Source organism: Manacus candei, unplaced genomic scaffold, assembly GCF_025592945.1.
Source record: "Manacus candei isolate 608988 ecotype Guabito, Panama unplaced genomic scaffold, ASM2559294v1 h1tg000011l, whole genome shotgun sequence".
Taxonomy (NCBI): Eukaryota; Metazoa; Chordata; class Aves; order Passeriformes; family Pipridae; genus Manacus; species Manacus candei.
Window position 1 is genome coordinate 19,402,199 of NW_026138059.1, and position 24,316 is coordinate 19,426,514.

The window sequence follows — 24,316 nt, forward strand, 5'->3', positions numbered from 1 at the left end:
CAGGTAAAAAACATAAAAGAAAACAGAATGGAATATACAGCCTCTCCATCTGTGCCTCTAAAGCATCCTCTTTTCCATAGGTTTTCTGTCTGACACCGCTTTCTGCATATTATGAATCCTATGTTTTAATAAAAAACAATTATTTTAAAGCTTTTTTAAGGTCAACAACTGGTGATACAGTGAAATGTTGTGAGTAATGCTTTTAAAAAAAAAAAGAAGAAAAGTCAATCTTAAATTGGTTTTTAATTCCACAGTGTTATTTCATGGTGATTGAAGAACTTTACCAAACTGAGTTAAATTAACTGGTCCCTACAAGCCTTTAAGACAGCAGAAGCTGGCTCTTATGCAAGTGCTATGTCTGCACCACAGTCCCAGGGATAGTTTTTCAGGATCAAACATAAGAAGGAATGCACACTTTCCTTTACTTAGCCTGTTCTTTCTTTATCTTTCTCTAGTCATAATCTAGAGGTTTATGTTGTTTTACATTTATGTTCATAGAGAATTTTGTAATTTAGGATTTGGATGTCACATGCATCAAGGTAAGCTGCTGTATAATATCACATGTGGCCATCAATGGCATTAAGTAGTTTCACATCTAAGAAAAAATCATAAGACCCAATCAGAAAATAGACCATAGAAATTAAAGGTGGTTATGCCTGTACCTCTTACTTGGAACGACCCATTTATTATTTTCGCTAGCCCTTTTCAGCTGCGGAAACCATAACAGCTTCTCAGAAGGAACAAGCTGAGGAGGTATGTGCCAGAACTGAGCACAGTAAAACAGGACAAGAAAATAACTCCTCATCCTCAAGGCTACTTCATTCTCTTAGCTAAGTCTGAATTTTACAATTGATCGTATTTCAAATAAACGTTAGGTTTGCAAGGCTGAAGTCAGAGTTATCAAAATTATGCAAAGAAAGGCCAAGAAAAAAAATCCAATTATTTTCACCATCTAAGCACAACACAAAATTCAGGACATGAAATAGTTTTTAAAATTAGCCTTTCCATAGAACTATATGGAGCTTTGTGCCGAGCGATGATGTAGCTTTTTGGAGAGACTTAAATAATTCTACTTTTATTCATAGAAAACATGGTACAATAAAGTGAAAGATGTATGGAGATTTTATAATATCTGTTTCTTACAATAGTAAGGAATAAGGATATGACATACTGAAGCAAATAGGTAACACTATTTAAGAGGAAATACTTTACTGGAGGGCCTTGAGCTCCCACTTCACCGATGGGTCCTTGATCCCCTTCTTCACCCTGGGAAAGCCAAAGGAATACATCTGTAGGTAATCCATACCATGCATATTGCTCTCTCACCATACAAGGTGCATCTGCTCCTTAGAGTTTTCTGTCACCATGTCCTGCTTGAAAGAAATCCAAACGAAGTCACACTACTTCCTCAGACAGATACTTGTTCAGGTTCACATGCCATTCAACTATTAGTCAACAGGGTAATTTCAAAGAAACCTCAATATAAAGAATAATTATATTTTACTCTTAATCTGTTATTCCATATTTTCTTGACATTAGTCTCTTTAGGTTTTCTTGTTCTTTTAGATTCAAAGTGCAGTGAAGGTATTTTCATGCACGTGAATGTACAGAATATGCTTGTAGATCTGCATCACAATACCACATTGCACTTCAGAATTTTTTGAAAATTAAAGTGGAAAAATGCCTTATCTGGTAAACCCCCTCTTTGATTAGATAGTGATCTCTTTCATACAATGATAGTGCACAGTAATGGAACAACAGTACATATTGCAGTTTAATTTGTAAAAAGGGATAAGACAACTGCTCAACATCCTCCCCCACCCAAAAAAAAGGCAAGCTGTTTATAATAAATCAGTAATCTTTTTAATAGGTTTAGGAATAGAGTGCAGGGGTTTTTTAAAAAACTTTTCTCTGATGCTTTTTCCTCCAGCATTGAAGCATGGACCAAGGCAGTGCAAATCTTCTGAATTTTTCATACAAATATTTCCCAGAGAAGTTGTGGATGTCCCATCCCTGGAGGTGTTCAAGGGCAGAGGAACCTGGTCTAGTGGAAGGTGTCCCTGCCCAGAGCAGGGAGGTTGGAACTAGATGACCTTCAAGGTCCCCTTCCAAACCATTCTATGATTCTATGAAGGTTATATAACAAGGTTAATTCAAATGAAACACCTTGAAAGTTCACTTTTCAGTTTCCAAGCTGAATTGGACTTGGCCTCTCTAGTTACCATCATTCTTTGCTTGTGAACTTACACTGTGTCCTTTCCCTCTCAGATGTATTTTTCTCTCTTATTCTTCACAGAACTACTCCTCTGTGCCACAGAACTATTAACTTGGTAAGTCCACAGAATTTTTGTGCATTTAAATGTTTGAAAGTTTTTCAATTAATAAATTTAACTTCAGTTATTGCCATGATTTCCATAATAATTAAATTAAATGACCAAAGTAAAAATCAAGATGAGTATGACTTCTGCATCATAATAAATACAGAGTACAAGTGAATAAAGAATAGAGATGTGCCTTCGGTTACTCTGGAGCATTATGAAGCATTATGTATAGCATCACTTCATGCATTCTATTAAAAAAATTAATAGTTCTAACAAAGTGTAATATGTTTTTTGAAGAAGAGGCTAAACTACCATTAGCCTGCTAAAAAAAACAGCAGTTTTTCATCTTTTTATTTTTACCTCATAACCTTGTTTTCCTGGTTCACCAGACTCTCCTTTTGAACCCTTTTGTCCCTAAAATAAATGTAAAAACCCCAAATAAATAAATACATAAATAAGTAAATAAATAAATAAATAAATATTATTCAAAATGAAAATACAGGTTTATATAACAGATCCAGACTGCTGAGAACTATCCTGCTGTTTCCTCTCAAACCCCATTCACCACCTTCTTCACCTGTCTAGGAAACAGCACATACTAAGTACCCTGCTCAAAAATATCTGCTTCTGGATCTAACAAGGCTGCATTTCTAGGCAAGTTAGTACTTTTTACGTTATCCCATAAAAATTTCCTCAGGCCAACAGTATTCCTAAAAGTCAGTAAAGAATGCATTAAAAAAAAAAATCTTACTTAAAATGAGACTCAAAACTTGTTCATTTCAATTTAGTATGTTATAGGTCTCCCAGGAGGAGAGAAAGAAGTTAAAAATACTAAGGATTTGGGGGAATATTTAGAGTTTTTGGAGTCAGACTACAAATGGTCCAGAAAGTGAATGAAGCAATCCTCCCCATATTCTAATCCTTTTAAGACCACACATAAATTTTACCCTGAAGATTAAAGCAGCAGTAAGAGATTTCAACAGAAGAGGTTATTTTAGCAGTCAGGAGTTGAATAACCCTAAGCAACTACACTGATGTAACCTTTTTGGAAATTACCAGTGAAGTGCCCTTCTGTCAAGTCTGCAATTACCACCCCCAGTGCATTGAGACAGCATCTCCATAAGGAATGCTTGAACAAACAAGTTCTCTTACCTTCATTCCCATTAAGCCAGCGTGGCCTGGGCGGCCAGGTGGACAAGCATTGGGACACTGGAAAAGCAATCACATAGTTACTACCACATAGGTTAAATAATGCTGTCTGAAATTATTTATAAAAACACATGGAAAACAATCTTACCAACAGGTCACCATCTCGCAGGCCAATTGTTCCCTAAATTAAATTATATTAATCAAAGTCAGTAAAAGAGAAATAATCAGTCCTGACTCATTAGGCAATACAGGTACTAGACAAAAGAGAAAATACTACTGTCTAAAGACAGAATTAGAAGTATAATCAACCAAAGGATCTCTGACACAAAAAGCATCTAAACTGTAGGATTTTATTGAAGGATAGCAGGTACCTGCAAAGTCCTGTCCTCTAACTTTTATCAACTTTTACAAAAAAACCAACCAAACAAAAAAAAACCCTGAAATATTTTTTTTTGCTTTTTAAGCTACCTCAATCATATTTTCTATTAAATATAGATCAAATAGAACCAAACCCCATACATTTCCAACTGAATCCAAGATAATTTCTATAACAGCAGTACCTTACTACCACTCAGCAAAAGATTCAGATCTTTTCAGAGAAAATAATCTTCCCACAACACAAGTACTGTTAGATGACAGTTGCAATAAACCAGACATCAGAGTACAATGAGATGGACTCAGTGAAGGGAAGGCCATTCCTCATATTAAATCAAATACTTGATGGAAGCTAACGGGAGGCTTATGAGGCACAACAGGGAGAAACATGATTTCACAGCAGCAGCTGTGTTCTCTAAAGCCCAGTGGGAGGGAGCACACCATTTCAGATAGAAACATAGGGAAGTTTAAGGAATGAGCTGCTCTCGATTTATAACAGAATGATTTTAAAAAAGGCAAGAGTATTTGGGTCCATAATGTCTTTAGTTGAAGTGGGACTGTGGCACTTCAGAAACACAAAAAGGACAAAACATCAAGGAATAGAAGCAGCCGTATTGGGAATTTGTTCCTGCTTGTTTCCTAATTACTGTTCTACACTTGCGTTTTTTTAACAATGCCTCTGTCAATTCTCTGGCAACTTCCATGAAAATAAAAAACATGACATAGGTAAACCATATGAACTTAGGGTCTGTCCCTAAAGAGTGGGGAGGAGGAGGTTCCCAGCAGAGGAACAGTACAGCTTTTAAAAAGGCGTTAGTACACCACGTTTCCCAGCAGTTTGCCTTTCACAGCACCCAGAATCCAGTGTGTTTGCCAAACTGTTTTATCTCTCTAGGTGGGCAAATTGTCACAACAAAAAGGCATAACACACATCCCTACTCCCAAGAGGTTCAAAAAAGATAACTATTCTCCTTGAGCAGCAAAGCACTGCTGCAAAGCATTCTTCTGTTCCTTGTAAGTAGCAAGCCTGATTGCAAGAAAGGCATAAGAACTCAACCCACCTAGAAGCGTATATTTGTCTCATGAGACAAACATTAAATTTTTTCTTCTCCTAACACAGAAAAGTCTACCTCTGCTGAAGTAATACCAGTGAGACCTGACAAAGACTATATTTACAGCAATATTATTATTCACAGGGAAGTTTAAAACCTGTGTATTTACAGTCTGTAGAAATGCGAAGGCATCATGACAGAAGTTACAGTTTGCATTTCAAACTACCTTTTTATAACCACAGAGATTAGAAACTTACTTTCTAAATGTAAGATCAAAAGCGTGCTGAAATCCTAAACTCAGTATTCAGCTGTAGGACTTGAAGAGAAGTTTTGTTCAAGCAGCAACAACATAAAATTCAGATGTTAGCACATATAAAACATAATCACTTACTGGAGGACCTGGTGGTCCTGGTGGCCCTGGTGGCCCTCTTTTTCCTGGATCTCCCTTAAAAAGGGTAAAACATTTTTATATATTGATAGTAATAATGACAACCAGTAGTTACATATTCAGACCATATGACAACAGTGAGAAATTAAGTGGCTATGGAAGGACAAACTAGGTAGCCAATTAAAACATCAACCTACAACATGACTCCCATGGTAGAATGGGAAAATAGTTTTTTGAGTAGAATGGCAGTCGTGTTGTGAAATAGAAGCCACAAAAAAAACCAACAAATTTTCAGCTGCTTTAGAACACTAAAACACCTGACCACAAGATCATCTATGCACTCTTCTGTCTTATAACTGCTGCTTCAGTTCTGAAGGAAAAGAATCCTAATAATTGGCAAAAGTGCCCAAAGCAGAGAGAGGGGAAAATCCCCTTTTTCAGAACCTAAGATGAATTTAACAATTTAGGATCTTCTCCTGTTTGTGAAGTTTTGATGTCTAGTGCTCGCATAAGTAAAGAAAATGTAGAACCTCTGCAAATTATTTTTTCTGAATGCTTTGAATTAAAATATATATAATATTTGGGTCATGACCAACTTCTTTTAACTTATATCATTTTAATAATATTTTTACATCTAATTAAATAATAAGTGCAATTAACAAGATGAATATAGAGGAATTATTCACTAATTCTCACAATGCATGAGCTATAGAGCCATTCTTTTCCATACAATGTATAACTATGCTGTGCGACTCATTATTACAGTGTGTTGTGGAGGCATAGCATACAAATGGATTCACTAGCAGAGGACAGGCTCACATGCAGCTTTGGAAAAAGGCAATTTCTGATTCTGGTAGCCTTTGAACCACCAACTGCCAGAATGTGCAATGATATGACAGAAAAATTCCATTCTACAAATAGTCTGCACACTTCCATAAGCATCCGTTCCTGCCCTTGCTACAGATAACACAGAGAGCTAAGATGGATCATCTTCTGAAATAGATTGGCAGCCTTTAATATTCTTTTTTTAATTCATTTATATGATTGAGCACAACACATGTAGGCTTTATTAAACAAAATTTTTACGCTGCTTCAGATTTCAAGTAAGAAAATAACAACTGGTTTCAACTTGCACTTTGACGGTAAAGTACGGAGTCAAAATGGGACAGTGTGATGAAACTGAGTGCACAGCTTAGCAGTAAGGTCAGTAGATGGAGTTACACATAAATGAGACTAAGAAGAAATGCTGAATTGCCATGCTCACTGATATGCAAATGAAAATCAGAAATTGTATGTGATCATGTACCATAATGTATATGGGAAATGATAGGAGAAAAGTTAAAGGTCTACATGTAATGTTAAGTTTTACATTTCCTGTATTTCTGGCAGGTATGCTTTTTGATTTTAGCTTTCCTTTAATGAGGCAAAGTAGAGTATAGGACACTCCATGAATCATTTCATCCTAATCTAACAGGTGGCCCTAACTTTGGTCTATTCATTGTTCCTTATTTCTGACAAGCTCCAAACACAATCTTTCTTCTAGCAGTCAGTAGGTCAGTGGCCCTGGCCTGATCATGAAAAAAAAATACATTTGAAAGTGCTGTTAATAGCCCAAATAGTGTTCACATGGCCCAGTAATTATTCCTTTTTTCTTTAAATAACTTCTGGCAATTGAATAAATCTATATTTTCAGCAAACATAGGAGTACTTACAGGTGGACCAGCACGACCTACTTCCCCAGGAAGTCCCGCTGCACCAGCTGGACCCTAAAACAACCAAAGTAAATAGTATTTTTAAATAATACAATACCTATGTAACAAGCATCCAAGGAGTGAGAATGTATAGTTCTCTCAACAAACTATGCCTTCAGACCCCAATATTCTTGCCCCATATATGACAGACCAGTGCAACCTTAGTGGTAGCTGAAGAAAACATACATAACAGACACAGAACATCTGGATTAAAAGAAGTCTCTATTTTCACTGAATTAGTTTTTATTACAGTCTAATAGCTTTATTGAATATTTAAGTAGTTGAACAGTATATTTATTAATTGCAAGAATGAACTTACAGGTGGTCCAAGAAGCCCCTTGCCCTGTGAAATATGAAAAAAGGTCAGAAATGTGGAGAGGATTCCAAACCTATTCAAGATTTTGGTAAGCACAGAATACTTGGGATTAAAAGATATAAAACCTCTCTGTTGTTTGATTCTGCAAAATCATTTTCAAAACTTATTCAACTAATGCTAAATATAATTTTTTTAATTAAGTAACCAATATCAGGTGAAAAATTAAATTACTGATTAAGTTGCCTTACAGTAGCATTTAATTACACATATACTCCAACAAAGGAATAAAGACATTAAAGCCTTTGGGTTTAGCTGAACATTTAGCTGGGTTTAGATGAACATATCTATGCTACAATCATTTACTTCTAACAATGTATTTAAACTGATAATAACAGAGAACTTTTTTAGCCCAGTGCTTCCCTGAGGTCTAAATCCACTAAACTAGTGCTTTTTGGTAATCAGAAAGAACACCAAACTGCTCCTGTTTACATTTTCCATCAGTATTGATCTGAATCGCTTTAGTGAGAAGCGTCCAAGATACTTCTTCCTATTTGGACAATACACTCCCTCTAAGAAAACTGATCCCTCAGTCTTGCATTATTAAAGCAAACATAAAATTTTATGGAGAACAGTGTCAACGATACATGTGAAACACTAACATAAAAAATCCTAAACACACTGAAATCTTGAGATTTGATGTAATAAAGCACCTGGACTAAATGCAACTTTAAAAACCACTGAATATCAAGCCAGGATTGTATTCGTAAAGCTGCCTTTACAAAACTTGGTACAATGCAGGGAATATTTCAAGCATTTATCAGGGTCATTCCATTTTAACCATTTAATACACAGCAGAAAGTAAGTTTGCATAACCTCCATAATCCCTTTGCTATTACTTTACACTTCCTTGCTGCAATTCGTTATAGTATACACGTCTACATTTGACTATACAAATCAGACTTTCACTGCATCACATATCCAATATTATAATATCACCTGCCTCTGAAAGAAGGAAATCAACTACTTGCAGGTTCTCACTGGAGTAACCTTTCCTAACATGCCCCTAAACAGTGGTAGAGAAGGTCAACGATACCAAAAGAAGCAGCTAGAGCTATTGTGTCCAGCCCACATAGCAGCCCAGGAGAAGCCTGTCCCCACCTCTGCCCACTCCACTGCATCTCTTCAGCTTACTAATTAGGACTCCAAGAAGCAGGGGCTCTCCCTCAGCAACCCATGCCTCCCCCTCACGCAGCTACTCCACCCTTCTTGCCATGAAGTAGGTCCAGTTGCAAAGCTTAGAGCTGCAGTGCAATCAGTCAGTAAGGACATACACAAAGCAGTTAATGATCCCAACCAGCTGTCCACGTTCCTGCCTTTGTCTGTGTCCTAAAGGGAAAGCCTCTCCACAGAACCTGGGACTGCAGCCTTACATCCCCAGATCCTTGCTGCCTACTTTGGAAATGCTCATCTGACCCACGGAGCACATGGAGTGCAGGGACATGGGTAGTAATCCAAAGTCTGCAATCACCTGCTCAGAGACACTTACCCTGCAGGTCTGCTAAGTACCACCGCCATTCACCACAAAGAGTCAAATATCAGTATTTGTATGTGTACCCTGTGCTGGATACTGTGTTTTAGTAGACCTTAAAATATTTTCAAATTCTCTGTCACTAAATACACACAATCCTATCCATATTCCAGATGAGTGAACCACTAGAAATTTATCAGCTCATAGAAAAGTTTGAGGGAACTTAACAGAGAGAATGGACTGAAGAGTGCAGTACATGCACTCAGTGTAGCAGGTCCATTTACCAGGATTAGATCAGAGATATCAGCATATTTAAATTACTTCTGAAAAAAAATTGCTTGAATTAATCAGAAGTATTCTACGAATTTTGTAAACCTATCATTTGAAACATTATCTGCCCAACAGATGAGACAAAGAATAAATTAAAACTAAATGATCAAAGTTGTGGGTTCGATCCCTATATGGGCCATTCACTTAAGAGTTGGACTCAATGATCCTTGTGGGTCCCTTCCAACCCAGAATATTCTGTGAAATATTTAACACAGTTACCTGAGAAATGAAGCAGGAAAAAAAAACAGAGGAAAGGGAAAGTAAAAGATGGTAACTGAAGATTGCCAGGATACATTCTGGGGAAGAAAAAGTGACAAAAGCAGAAAAGCAAATGCTGCGTATAAAACATTACATCCTTAATATTCTTTCTAGAAGTTAACCTGAAGTCCTAACTTGGCTAATAAATTCCAGTGGATGAGCTTGAAAACACTGATAATAATTTAAAACTAAATAATGTTGCAGCCAAGGCTTCTGGTTTTCTGTTTGCACTAAGCATTTTAACAACTCAAGCAAGGGGATTTTGTGAGAAATGAACTCTTTGGATAACCATCCAGGGACTACTCCATTTGCAAAAGGCCACTGGCTGAATTCAAAGCAGTGCATAATTACACCTAAACACTCAGCTAATCATGCAGTTAATATGCAAATTCATAAGTGTGCTCAATATGTTTCTAGTAAATGAGGTCTCATGGATCAAACAAAAGACCTCCAAAGGTTAAACAACCCCATTGCTTCACGTCTGTAGTAAAAGCTTCTCTAAATTTTCTCTGAAAATTAGAACCATCACACTCCAGCACTACCACTTCTACCTTTTTGGGGGGTTGGGGTTTTTTGTTTTGGTTTGGTTTTGTTGTTGTTGTTGTTATTAGGTTTAATCTCACTAAAGGTGAGATGACAAGTGCTGGCCATTTTGAGAATCTTCCATAACTGTGTGATTTCTTCAGTACCTTACAGTCATTCATCAAAGGGAAAATTGCATTTATACAAGCTTTCCTAAGAGATTTATTTTGAGCATTAATCTTTCCACATGGATTCAGCATGCATATGTTAACAATCATGGAGCTACAAAATCAAACACTAGGCTTCTTCCTAACATGTGCGGTCTAAGGATTAATCTTAACTTTAGTAAGTACAAGAGTACTTATTAGTATTTATTAACAGTACTTAGTCATGAAGTGACTAAGTATATCCAACTTTTTTTTCTTTAAATAAATAAGACTTCTCACTTCCTCATTATAAATATTCCTGCACATTCACCTTAAAATACAAGCTGCTTATTAAGCAGAAGTAGGACAACTCCAAAAGCAATCCCTACTGAGGTTCATTGAAGCATTATCATCTTAAGGTTGAGATTCTCAGGGCAAACAAAAATCACTCAGCTTTGAACAATGGTCCAAAATCTTAGCATATTTATTGCTTTTATAGTCTCCAAATATCACGTGACAAAAGAACTGCTGCTCTGAACAGAATCAACATTCTATCTGGACAAATTGGTCCATTTTTCTGCTTTCCCAAAGTAGCATCTCTTCCTCAAAATTGAAATTATACATATTTTATATACATACTTTTCCTGGAGGCTCTAAAATTATTCATTCTTATGTTACTCTGTTAATGGGGAGCTAAAATCATGTATGTTTTCCCCAAGTCAGTTTTTATTTCAGCTGACAGGCTAAAGTACTACAGTATTTTAACCAAGTGTTTCTGTAACTGAGTTTTATTTCCCTATTTTTTCCAGTCATAGAATCATAGAATGGCTTGGTTTGGAAGGGACCTTGAAGACCATCTAGTTCCAATGCCATGGGCAGGGACACCTTTCACTAGACAAGGCTGCTCAGTGCCCCATCCAACTTGGCCTTGTACACTTCCAGGGAGGGGGCATCCACAACTTGTCTGGGCAACCAGTTCCAGTGCCTCACCACTCTCACAATAAAGAATTTCTTCTGATATCTAATCCTAATCTACTCTCTTTCAGTTTAAAGCCATTTCCCCTCTGTCCTATCACTACATGCCCTTGTAAAAAGTCCCTCTCCATCTTTCTTGAAGGCTCTCTTTAGGTACTGGAAGGTTGCAATTAGGTCAATCCAAAGCCTTCTCTTTTCCAGGCTAGACAATCCCAATGTGCTCCATCTCTCTATTCATTTTTTCCCATAACATACCTGACAGAGTTAAACTACCTCTTCATTGTAGCTTCACATTTTATAATGCATTGCATACAACCCAGAAATTATTTCCAGTAATATGTGACAGCAAAAAAATTAGAATAAACAAACTGAAAACCTCAATCCCCTAACAGAAAAATGTAAAGGTTTCAGTCTACCTAGAAGCTACCTCAGTTCTGCTATTTTCTGTGACTAAATTTCACTCATATATTGAGTCTATATATTTACAAACCATTATAAAAGTATTACCTATGTTCTAGATTTTCAGGTAAGAAACTCCATCCATGAAAATTAAAGTAAAATGTCCACAGAGTGATTAATCTTAAATTTTAACATGTCTATAATGTAACAACTTGAAGAATAACTTTATCGTTTTCTCTCTGGCCAAATATCGAAATGATTGTTTATCATAAATGTAATGAGTGTTAATAGGATAGGGTCAAAAACTCAAATATACAAGGAGTGGTATACTGGAATACAATGCCTCTTCTATTTAATTTAAATCATTTTTCCAATATGAATCTAATTTTTAATCACATTATGTGCAGCCCTATTACAATTTATGCCAGTCGTCTTGTTCCATTACTCATATTCCTTGAGGTTTTTACCTAGTCTAAATTTCTACATGCTATTCATCACTCACTTCTTCAACCTGTAAAATTCCTAAAGTTCACAATTATTTTCAACCTCAAAAGTGGATGTTAAACCCATCTGCACCCAACTGGCACAGTATTCTTTGTGTGTCCTTTCTCATATCTTGTCTTGTTTTCAGAACGGCTGAGGGCATCTTATACAGTATTTAGATTTCAGTGATCCCATTTAAACACATGGCAAGGAGCTGAAAACAGGAATAACTGTAGACTATGTAAATGAAACATGGGCTTTCTTGTCTCTATAGCATTTTCACAAAGAAATGGAAAATAATGGTGTAAGTCTAAAACTTGGGACCACATCACACGCACTCTTTTCTATAGCATACAAACCAAACATAATATTTGCACACTTCGATATAAAGACAAAAAGGTTCCTTGAAGTACTACTTTAATAACTTATGAGTTTTTTGAAACCTCAGAAATAGTTTTTGACTTTTCTTCACTACATTTAGTGGTAAGAATCCTTCATATTAATATTTAAGGTGTAAAAATCTTTTTCATATACTAAACATACTACTTACTGGAAGTCCACGAGCACCTGGCAGTCCTGGCTCACCCTTTAAAAGACAAAAAAATCAGTTTTTCAAGAGTCATTAGCCATAAAGTTTTGTAAAAAACATACAGGAAAATGTTGTTATCTTTTGGGGATCTTTTCTATATTTAGTGGGCATAGTCTGCCAGTATTATTCACTTCATTAATGCTATGTTGGTTTCAGTAAGACTTGATACAAAGGAAATACTTTTTCAGTATTAAAAAGATACAGTCTCAGGGCTTTTGTTTCCCCTGCCCCAAAAAAATTCAAACATGCTGGTTTCTGATCACTCTGACTTCTGATCTATATTTCATTTGTATGATTGCTGATGAAGTCAGGTTTCACTGCATATTACAGTTACATAATTACAATACAAGACTAAAAGAGCCTCACTACTACCAAAAATGCTCAGCCTTAATGTCACCAATGTAATATCACCATTCCTTGCTGATGACTGGGGGAATGGAAGCTGCTTTGTACTGTGTGAAAAGGGCCTGTACTCTATAGATATTTTAATATTGTCAGAAAGACTGCAGCATATTATTAGTTGCATAGAAACAAACAGAAATCCTGCTTTAAAAAAATCCATAATTTCATGCATAATTTTGTTCTTACCTTCTGTCCTTTTGGTCCTGGGGCTCCACGTGAGCCATCAGGTCCTGTGAATCCCTTTGGAAGTAGTGCATACAGTGTTAATGCAAGGGTTATGTGGTTTTCTTAATTACAACAGAAAACATTCTAAAACATAGAATAATGAAGCTATTAAATGAAATAAGTAACTGCAGGAGACTTACAATTCAAATATCTACATGTACAGATAGAATTGCACAAGTTCAAAATACTAGCTTCTGTTGACAAACATTAATGCCAGTGACATGTGTCTTCAAAAATGATTCAGTTAAATAATTATTAAATAAAACATGATCTCACACAGTCTTATTTCCTCTCAATGGGAGATTGGTGAATTTAGTTCATGGCTCAGCTTAAAAACCAAAAACTGTGTTTTCCATTTCAAGTAAACCGTTCATTAACAAAACACACACATAAAAAAAAAAAAAAGTCAACAAAGCTGCCAGGCCAGATTTAAAGCTGGTCCTTGAACCCACTTGTCTTTCTGGATAAAATAAAAAAGCAACCATGGTATTATAACTCCAAATTCATTTAGAGTTCTTTTGTTTGTTTTTGTTTCCAATTTTATAGCCAGTTTATATGGCTTAGGAACTTCCAGATATCCATAAGAGTTTTTGTTCTATGTTTGTCTGATACTTTTCCATTTTGCTACACTTCCACCTTTTTTGGTACACTTCCAGCAGTTCAGTGTTCACACAATTGTTCTGACAATTTGCTTTTGAAAGCTTACATGATCATTACAGGCAATTACTGTACAGTATCTTTTCACAGCCTATTAAACTTGACACTGAAATAACTCATGAAATAAAATGAGATTTAAAAAGTCAGAACTGCCTCACCAATTAAATACAAAAGGTACTATAAATCTAAAATCCCAATTAAAAGTTAAATGCATGGTAGGAGTACAGTAAGGTCCCATGTTTTGTCTTCAAGTGAACATAAAAAAGGTTCAACATTTCAGAAGACTGTATTCTAGTACTACATTTTCGTTCATCTACTAATACAAGGGAATATGCAAGTGTGAAATCAAAAGCTGAGCTAAGTTTAGTGTGTTCTGTTTCATCTGATTGTGTTCCCATGAATTTTGCCAAGGAAAATAAAACTATGCCTAAAGTGAATATTATAAGAGGCAATGATTTCTAAAGATCTGCTTATGGGTTTTTGTAACCAGCTACAAATGGCTTATGGGCCCGTATTGTTTTCAGGAAAAAACGAAGTGGTATGAGATCCCACTCACAAAGCCCATTTGCTCTTACAGATTTGAAATCTGAACAGTTTAATTAAAGACTGTTCCAGATCCATGTCCACTAAATCTCTTCTCAAAAACAAATTAAATTTCAGCTCTAACAGCACTGTAACTTTAAATAGATATTAGGCTTTTTCATTTTTATAATTTGTAATACTCTCTAATATGCTAGTTTATTGTATATAATCTATATTTTTGATGTGTTAAATGTTAAAAGCATACTTCCACATATGTAAATTAAACATAAGCTTGCCCACTTCCTGGCAGAAGATCTAAGTACTAATGCAACAATCTCGTTTCATAGCAAGAAATGCTTTCCAATACTGCTCTCAAGAGAGAGAAATATGAAGAGTTTCCCAAATCTGTTTGAAAGTTTTTTATTGCCACAAATTTATTCAAGAGATACGACCTAACAGGCCACCAACACTAGATGATGTTGAAACTTTGATCCATATTATTTTCCACAGAGACAGGAAGATGTATCAGCAGATCCTCCTCATGCCCTTGCTGCTCTGCCCTGGTACCAGAGGCAGCTTCCAGAGGCAGCAGGATGTTTCCCCACCACAGCACTGCTGCCCAGTGCCCTCTCCAGAGCAGAGTGGTATCACCGACAGCCCTTGTGTTGCTTCTCAGCTGCTGCCCTGGCAGTGCTCAGCCCAGCTGTGCTCCTCTGAAAGGGCATCTTTAGCTTGGGGAAAAGCTCCTCTCCCACCACAAGCACCTCTCGCAGTCAGTAGCAGCTATGAGGAAGACAGAGAACTCAAAAGGAAATCATACTTCTCCGGAAATAGACTAAACTCAAGTATTTTTCCTTAAAAAAAAAAAATAAAGACAAATTTCCAGAAAATCAAGTTTACTCACATCAGCTCCCGGCTCTCCAGGCAACCCAGGGGATCCTGGTTTGCCTGCATCCCCATCCGGACCCTTCAGGATTTAAATGAACAGTTAAGCATGTTTCAGAGAGGGAAACACAAACAAAACTCAAAACCTCTTCTCCCAAAGGAGCAAATGCAAAGTAGCTGAAATCACTTACCGGTGGACCAGGGGGGCCACTTGGACCTCTCTCTCCCTAATAAGATATGAAAAGGAAGGTATTAGCCAGAACTACAGCAAGCTTTTATGGTCCTTCAGGAAAAACACCAATTTACAGATTATCAGAAATAATCCTGAACTGATTCTTATTGTAGAAAATTAATATTAAATCCACATGACCTCTATTACAATCCAACAGAAACTTCTGGCAGGACTCAAGAGAAAATGCATAACAGTGCCTATCAGGAATAATGCCATGAATCCTTATCATGATACAGCATGAGTGATTCCACATAATCCCTTTTGAGATTAGATTTATAAAACTCCTACACCCCATCCAAGGCAGATAATCACAGCATATGATGCTGATTACTTAAAATAAATAATCCTGAATTTTTCACATAATCTCAAAGGCCACTTCCTCCCCTACTCCAGTCGACTACAGAATATGAAACCCATCAATTCTTATGTGTACGTGCAGCCAAATTCACCCTTCTTGGGGTCAAATGCTGACGGACAACAGAGGTACAACTCGAGGCATTTCCTATTTCCAGGGCAGGACACTTACATCAATGCCATCAATACCAGGAACTCCTGGTGGGCCTGGTGGACCTGGGGGGCCTGGTGGACCAGGGGGGCCTCTCTGACAAAGAGTAAAAAAAAAGAGAAATTAGAGCCTGGCAAACCACGGAGCCAGTCTGGGGAGACTGGCATAAGGAGAGGCTACAGGTTAGTCAGGGGCTTACAGCTGTGATGAGGAGCTGTGTCCTCACTCCATGTATATCACAGGCCCTATATCCCATTTTGGCTGCCGCTGCCATGACTAGGAACACTTCCCCCAGGAGTGGAACGGGGAAGGTGCTAAACCCCACTCCCTGGGCCCAGCCACCCTCCTGTGCCCCACAATGCTGGCAGGACCAGGGCAAGGCGAGGAGGGCTCAGCTCCCCACCAAGCAGGATCTGAATGCCACATGGCAATGACAGGGTGACAGAAATAAAAGTGATCTTTGCCAATCAAACACCAAAATTCACTATGCTACTCTAATTACTCATTCAGCCAACACAAAGGAGACAGTCTTCCTGAGAGTTCGTGCTAGCAAAGAAAATTTAGAAAAACCTTTTCCCTATTTCACTGAGAGGCTCAGCAGCTTCCCCTGGTTCCTGAGGATTACATTAGCATCTACAGAGGCGCTTTCTCAAAGCCCCAGGCTCCCGAGGGGAGGCGGCAGGCGCCACCAACTTGCGGAAACCCAGGGAAAGGCTTTTTACACGTCTCCGTGCGTATAATGGGAGACTGTGTTTTCTTTGGAGCGAGCTCTGCCCGCGGCCCCACAACGGGGCTCTGTGAGCAGGAGGCTGGCCCGAGCCCTGAGCGTGGCCCCTTGCTCCCCCCAGCGCTACTGCTCTGGACACCTTTCCTCCGCACACCAGTCTTCCCAGAAATTATCCGTCCAGCGGTAGTTTTACGTGGAGCTCAAGCCCCGCCATGCCACCAAGCACCTGCCCGATGCCCACCAGGTAGCACACACACACACACACACACACACACACCCGCGGGTCGGCAGTAGGGTATGGCAGAGTGGCCTGCAGTCCCTCCGCGTCTGAACCCTGAGCGCCGCCCTTTACCTCCCACTTACCTCGATTACCGTCTGGCTTATCTGCAAGGGAGAAGAACAAAAGTCAAAGTCGGAATGAACTTACTTGAGCCAGGCAGAGGCAAAGCGCCTGCAGGTAGAGCCCTAGGGGCAGGATGCGCCGCAGAGCCCGGGCCATGGATGGAGGGAACAGCCTGTGGCTGCCGGGGCGGGCGAAAGGTGAACCAGCTGCAGCCCCTCCCGGCTGCTGCCCGGCCCTGGGGAGGGTCGCGGGGATTGGAGGAACGCTGGCGGCCGGGAAGTGGAGGACTGAGTCCCAGCGGCGCTTTAACCCTTTGCCCTGCCGCTGTTGCTCGGGGATCGACCCTCGCCGTCCCCCGCGGGTTCCCCGGGAACGGGGGCAGCTGCGGAGACCGGCCGCGACAGTCCCCCCGCCTGCGAGGCACAGAGCCCAGCGGCGTCCCAGCCAAGCAGCGGGTGAGGGGCGGGGAAGGAAGCAAGTCACGGAAGGGTTAAAATGAGGCCGCTGTTGCTGCTCTGGGGGGTTGGATTTCTAAAGGCACCAAATTCCAGGCAGGTATGGCAAAAAAGAGCATCTCCGGCCAGGAAGCATGACAAAGAGCGAGGCTCCTGTGGGCTGCAGCGGCGGACAGGGAAGGACAAGGCAGGACAGAACAGGGCAAGGCAGGACAGGTCTCTCACCCGGGCTGGCAGCTCTCCGCAGCCTTCGCGCTGGGGCCGCAAGGGGTCGCAGTGAATCACCATCCACTGGATTTCGAACTGGCAAAGGAGATAAAGATCATGTTAATTCGGGTCAGAGGGTCACGCTGGCGGAGGGTGTAAGGGGAGGAACACTGGCACACCACGGCGAGTTTCAAACGGTGGGTATTCAATGACAATAGCTGCAGGTGTGTACGGGAGAGCTGGGCCCGAAGCAGTGCATTACCGAACCCCTAGCTGCACAGGTCTTTTAAACAGCAGCCGAGGGATTTAAGGAGAAGGGAAGATTCATCAGGTGTAATTTTTTACATATTCCTTATAAACACTGGCATTTTTCCTCACTCTGCATGGTCACAGAATAACAGAATACTCTGAGTTGGAAGCCCAAGTTTTCCTCTAAGTGGATAGTTGTGCCCATGGAGAATGGTAGGTCCAAGGATGGAAATATGGTCCAAGTGTGAGAAGTTCAAAAAGCAGGTTTATAGGCACACTGGCAACAGACTGCAATTGAGTAATATACTTGTGTAAAAATTCACATCTTCTTTGAATACTTGTATTTGCTGCTGGAAAACAACACAGGATTAAGCCAAACCTCTTCTCAGAAGCTGCAACTGAAATTCACTTGATGTGCTGTATAGATTAAAAAACAAACCCTGTGCTAAAAGTTATGGAATCACTCAAACATAAAACTTCAAAAGTATATCCATTGATATATAATGCATCACATGGAATCTTAAGTACCAGAAGCATATTAAATGGTGCATATTCATTGTATCTAAGTTTTTAAGTCTTGCGTTGTTTTCCCTTCACATCACACATAGTATCAGCCTGGCTTATGAACACTGAGTGGTTTATCCAGAGATTTTTCAGTTTGAGGATAACACTTCAAGGCTTCTATTCCTTTCTTTTTATTATGGAGGGCTGAGGAGTTGGGGAGAAAGAGATGTTTTGGTTTTGTTTTTACTTTGTACAACATAAATCAGAGTCTTTTTCATGCGAGTGTTCTATTTTTTCTGAGAAGCAGAAAATAGAAGTGAGTGTCCAGGGGCTTTCAGTTCTCATTTCTTTTCCTCTCTAGGTCTTTCTTCCTATTCCACGAGCTAAAGTAGCTCCCCACTGTCACTAGCACAATATTATGTCTTCATGCTTCCTGGCTGCATTCTGTGGTCCCTGTGGGATATCTAATTGCACTCTTCAGTCCCAACCCATAAATGATGCAGAAGGCAGACTGGCCACCATCCTTACATTGACTTAGTTGCTTACTGACTGCTAGAGCCAGTAAATGCTCTGAGTCTGAAGTTCTTTAAAATCTCTGCAAGACACCACATATCCAAAAATTGAAAAGTTGCCGCTTTTCTTTTTTTTTGGCTTTCACCTTCATCACTTCAGTACTGCCACTCCTGAAATCCTCTTTATCACATCTCTAGTGTTCTGTTTACTTGGCAGTCATCACAGTTTCCAGAGTGCTGAGACTAGAGCACAATGGAAGCAGTTGTTTCTTTTACCTATTATCTGACACGACCATCTCTGAGTCAGTTCTCTCCCTCCTTTATCCACTTCTCATTTTCAAACTTTTCTTAGTTCTTAATAATAGCCAATTCAGTATCATAATATACATATAAAAGAACTGAATATATACTAATACTAATTAATACTACAAGGCAGCCATACAATAATAAAAATAAGAGAGTATCTGGAGTCTGAGGACGAGGACTCATAAAAAGACATCAAAATGGGATCAAATGATACCTATATGTACATCTGGATTCTGAGTCCTGAGTCTCTACATTATTCACCTCGAAAGCTTACTTGAAGAGGGAAAGAGATCTATAACTGGCTTTAAAGCAGTTTATAAACTATTTATGATTAAACTAATAATCTATTTCTTATTTAAATTAAGTTATACATGGTTTTAAATGACAGAATTTCTAATTTTTCTATTTGACTGTTTAATATCAAATTAAAGTTATAATAAATAATATTAATATTGATAAATCATCCGCTCTGTGGATGTAATGTGAAATTGTGTCATTCTGCACTTCTTTTCTTAGAATACTTCCCTCATTCATGAGAGCAAATGAGCAGGGCTGTGGAAATGGTTCCCTTTCTGCAGAAACCGTAAGTTTGGCAGAAAATAGAGTGAAAAGTGGTAAAAAAAGAAAGGACAGCTTTTGGAAAAGACAGACAAATGTCACTGAATGAGCCTGGTTTTGCTTCATGATTCTTATATAGTGCTGACAAATTATTTAAATCAAAATAGCCTTACTAGGTAACATTCTGCATGGGCCAGGAGGAGGGAATTGGACGTCTGAAAGGAAGCATTGGATACAGTTTTGCAAAAAAGCTGATCAGTAGCAACTGTTACTGAAATCAATGGTCTGGAGTTGTGCTTTCAACTTATAAAACAGTACAAAATCTGTAAACACCGAAAAAAATTATTTAAGACATACCACCAGCAGCCAATATACGCATCAGCACATTCTGCAGGGTTTTTTTTGGTGAAGATAATCTTCATAAAAGGGAGGGGGAGGTACTTTGATGGTGTTTGTCTTCCCAAGTCACCGTTATGGGCAATGAAGCCCTGCTTTCCTGGGGATGGCTGAAAACCTGCCTGCCCACAGAAATGGTGAATTAATTCCTTGGTTTACTTTGCTTGTATGCATGGCTTTAGCTTTACCTATTATGCTGTCTTTATCTCAACCCATGAGTTTTCTCACTTTTATAATTCTCTCCCCAACCTCACCATGGGGTTGAGGGAGCAAGCGGCTCTGTTGGGCTGAGTTGCTATCTGAGGTTAAACCACAACAGATGTTTAAGACTCATGGGTCAATATTGCTGACATACTTTCCAGGTTTCCTACAGGATTTCTGTTTCATCTTAATTTCTTGGTCAGCACAGATATAATTAAATTAGCTGTGTCTGTCTGTTCGCTCTTTTGTCCTCTTAAATTCTATGGAAATGCCTGCAAATGCCCACAGCTTTTCACATCTCAGTATCAACTACATAATTCAGTTGTCTTATTAGTGCTTTAGGTGAGAGATGTGAAAGTTAAGTAAGATGTAAATGAGACCTAAATACATAGAGTAGTATTTTCAGTATAGCATTAGTCACAGGGATGCATTTAGCAGTACCGTAGGCTTTAAGGAAAACCATGACTCTCAGAGCACAGTTTTAGGTCTCTTGTGGGAGAACTGGCTCCTTGTACCCCACTGGGCTATTGTTGGCTTGGTGATGATTCAGGGGAAGACATCCCTTCAGGGGAAATACAACTCAGCTAAGCAATTTTCAGGTGGAAGTTTTCTACAATTTTTTGTCAAGGATATCTATGTTTCTTCTAAGAGAGGCCTGCTATCAACTGTTCGTACATTTGTTAAGTGACTGAGAATAAACTATATGTATTTAAACACATCTCATTCTAGAGCTATTTTAAATGAGTTTTATCCATTTTTCTACATCTCTATAACAGGTTTTAGAGCTTCATTTTCCTTGCATCTTTTTTCAAAACCTTCGAACAGTACAGCCAATTCTGCCATTGTTTGACTTTCCACTACCAAGGGTTCAGCCTTATGGATGTGAGATTTCACAAGGTGAAAAAAAACCAAACTGAGACGTGACTTTTTACAGTTCATGAACACAATCTGTTCTGTGGTGTAAATTAATCTCTGTTCAGCAAATATTGATAAGCAACTTCCTCTTAGACAATACAAGTCATGTAGCTGCCCTTAACTTTTCAATGCCCCAGAAGCATTAAATGTTGATCAAATAATGACCAAGGGTCACTTCTAGCAAAGTGTTTAGTGTCTATTACAACATAATCATGTTAATGCCTCTGAAATCACAGAAACTAAGGCAATTATATCATCTCACAGCAATTATACTTTGAGCAGTAAGAAATTAATTCTCCTACCTTCCTATAAAAAACATGTGATTTAGGAAGTAAGTTCCTTTCAGTTTTAAATTGATGCTATATCTCACATTGCTCAGAGTTTATAGTGGATTCTTTGAATTATTTTTATATAAAAAGAGCTATTTTCTTTTTTTATCAAAAAAAAAAAGGATAAAAGGCATCTGTAAACCTGTATAAAAATTTGCCCTCTGTAAAATATGCCAGAAATCCTGGAGTAAATCTTTGTAAAGGCTCAAAGTTAAGATGCAGTTTCTAATGGAACTATATCTAGTGCTCTCCCAGGCAGTCATGGCAACAACAAGCAATAAAGAATCTCTTTTAAAATTATATGTATTACAGTGAACCTATAAGAAGTAGACCTCTTCTGCAAGATAAAGAGAGTACTCACGGAATGCTGGGAAAAAAAGAATAAGAAACACACAATTTATGTCTGTGTAATATCATCAGAAGTAATATAGTTTAACAATGTCTGGAAGTAAATTAGAAATTGTACCTGGAGCATATTAAATACCCAAGACTGTTGAGATGTTTAAACTGACTGTAGTCAAGCAAGTTAAAGGATAAGCCTAGAATATCCCCAAGCACAGATTCATTTAGTCAATTTAAAGAAAAATAAAGTGCACAGGTGAAAGTAAAACTTTCTGCAATATAAACAGACATTTTAAAATCAGTAGTCCATCAGATTATGTAATTTCTTTATCATAATTTCAAAGCATATGGTCTTCCTAAATCTACATTTTTATAATATCAGATTGGACCACTACCATTGTCATTTCTGGCTTCACAGTACAGGCCATGCAATTCAATCTAGTGAGTCTAATGTCAAACCCACAGTTCTGTCTGAAATAAAGTATATTTTTAGACATCCAGACTCAGTTTAAGAATATAGCTTGACTCTAATTTTCTTCCCTGACAATTTGTTTCAGTACTTCATTATTCTTTTTGTCGAAAAGTGTGCATCATAATCCTGTTCTAAGGCTTTAATATTTTATTTTTTTCGTAAAATACACCACATATGACTGAATCTTCCCAGAAACATGCTAAAAATATAAATAAATATTTTCTGCAAGAAGTGGTGAATTGTAAAATTTAGTTAATTCCATTTTGTTCTTTCACTCTTGAAGATGTCCTATAGTTAACATAGCTTCACATGAGTGCCTAATTATGTACATTCTTAATTATGTACATTCTTAAACACAGACAAAGCAGAACTTAATGCTCGACACATTTCCCCATGAGATGCCTGAAGAGCTTTGGGTAATCAGTGTTCCTCATTTGTATACCTTGCTGTAAAGAGCAAGTCTGCAAAACACAGGCTGGAGAGGAAAGGGGGTCAAATTTAAAATTCCTCTCCTGTTTTTCCTGAAGTCTTTAATCATAGCCAAAAGTCACCCAGAGCACCAACAGGGAAGGGAGAAAAGCCCAGTTCTTGACAAGGTGACCTTAATACCTCATCTCTCTCTTCATTTGTAAGCTGCCATTCCTAATTACTACTTCAATCAGGCAAAAGGAATCCTCCTCATTTTTAAAGGAATGACTCTTGTCTAACTTGAGGGCCTGGTTTGCTGTAGCATTGTATACTAGCTGTTGTAAAACTATTTCATTAATACCTATTGCTTTCTGGGCATTTAATCTAAATATATTTCCAAAGAAGAAAACAATATTGACATAGATTTTTTTCATCTTAATAACATGCATAGAATATGTGTAATGTTTTCATCATCCCACGCATCCATTCATCCACCAGTATCACAGAGCAGTTAGCAAAGCTAAGATACAGATGCAGCTAATGAGCACATTATCAGCTCCAGCTCATTACTTTTGAATGATATTTTCAAAGACTAACTTTTTGTTTCCAGCAGAATTAGTATAACCTTTCAGCTATTGATATTTGCTAATCCACATTTATAGCAACATCCTAAATAGCTCCTTTCAGACACCTGGAGAAGCTTTCTGTCAGCATTCTTCAAGTAAAACTGGTTTCAATGCAATGCAGTACAGTAATTGTACACACAGAGGTGATGAGACATGAGATGCCTCTTTTGTTGCAATGTTTTCCCTTTCAGGTTTACACAATGCTGATTAACCTGTATCCATGTTTTTTTGCAAACAGCATGAAATATAGTTTAAAATTATGTCTCACTTCACTCTTGTTATTTCAAAGTTGTTGCAAAACTTAAGTATAGGGATGTGGAAAATGGTTACAATTTATTAAGTATCTGGTTCTTTTTTACCATTCAACTTGTTTTGAAATGAGTACTCTATTGATATAAAAGGAATCTTGGAGAATGAAGAGGGTAATATACAGAACTTTGCGAAATTTTGTGGGGTTTTTTTTTCAACTGTGTTTTGAAACTATTTTCTTCTAAACTAAAAGTGAATCCAGAAATAGCCTTCCCAAAGTCCTAAATGTCATTTAGTGCCACAGCAGGAGAAACTTGTCACATCATTCAGCATGAAGTGCAGTATAATTCATCGGCTGAAAAAACACTAGCTGAGAAAACACTTTCATGCATGTCTGAAAGGCAAAATTCAGATTCTACAAATATCTTTCTGTCAGAAATTACAGGCATGTCATTTTTATGTGTTTTATATTAATTGTTTATCTCAGAAACTAAATCAGATAATCAA

General features: G+C 38.1%; 1 protein-coding gene across 2 annotated transcripts in view; it reads right to left on the reverse strand.

Moving 5' to 3' along the window:
• The window catches only part of COL9A1 (collagen type IX alpha 1 chain), a 66,324-nt gene that overhangs the window by 30,731 nt on the left and 11,277 nt on the right, over positions 1–24,316 (reverse strand). Inside the window, exons 6-19 of one of the 2 annotated variants that reach the window (XM_051777726.1) lie at positions 17,761–17,838; positions 17,101–17,121; positions 16,032–16,106; positions 15,465–15,500; positions 15,293–15,355; positions 13,171–13,224; positions 12,544–12,579; positions 7,356–7,379; positions 6,998–7,051; positions 5,289–5,342; positions 3,619–3,651; positions 3,474–3,530; positions 2,682–2,735; positions 1,213–1,266 (exon numbers count right to left, since the gene is read on the reverse strand). In XM_051777726.1, the coding sequence (XP_051633686.1) occupies positions 1,213–1,266; positions 2,682–2,735; positions 3,474–3,530; positions 3,619–3,651; positions 5,289–5,342; positions 6,998–7,051; positions 7,356–7,379; positions 12,544–12,579; positions 13,171–13,224; positions 15,293–15,355; positions 15,465–15,500; positions 16,032–16,106; positions 17,101–17,121; positions 17,761–17,838 (693 nt within the window). The other variant, XM_051777727.1, reaches the window with a different exon arrangement.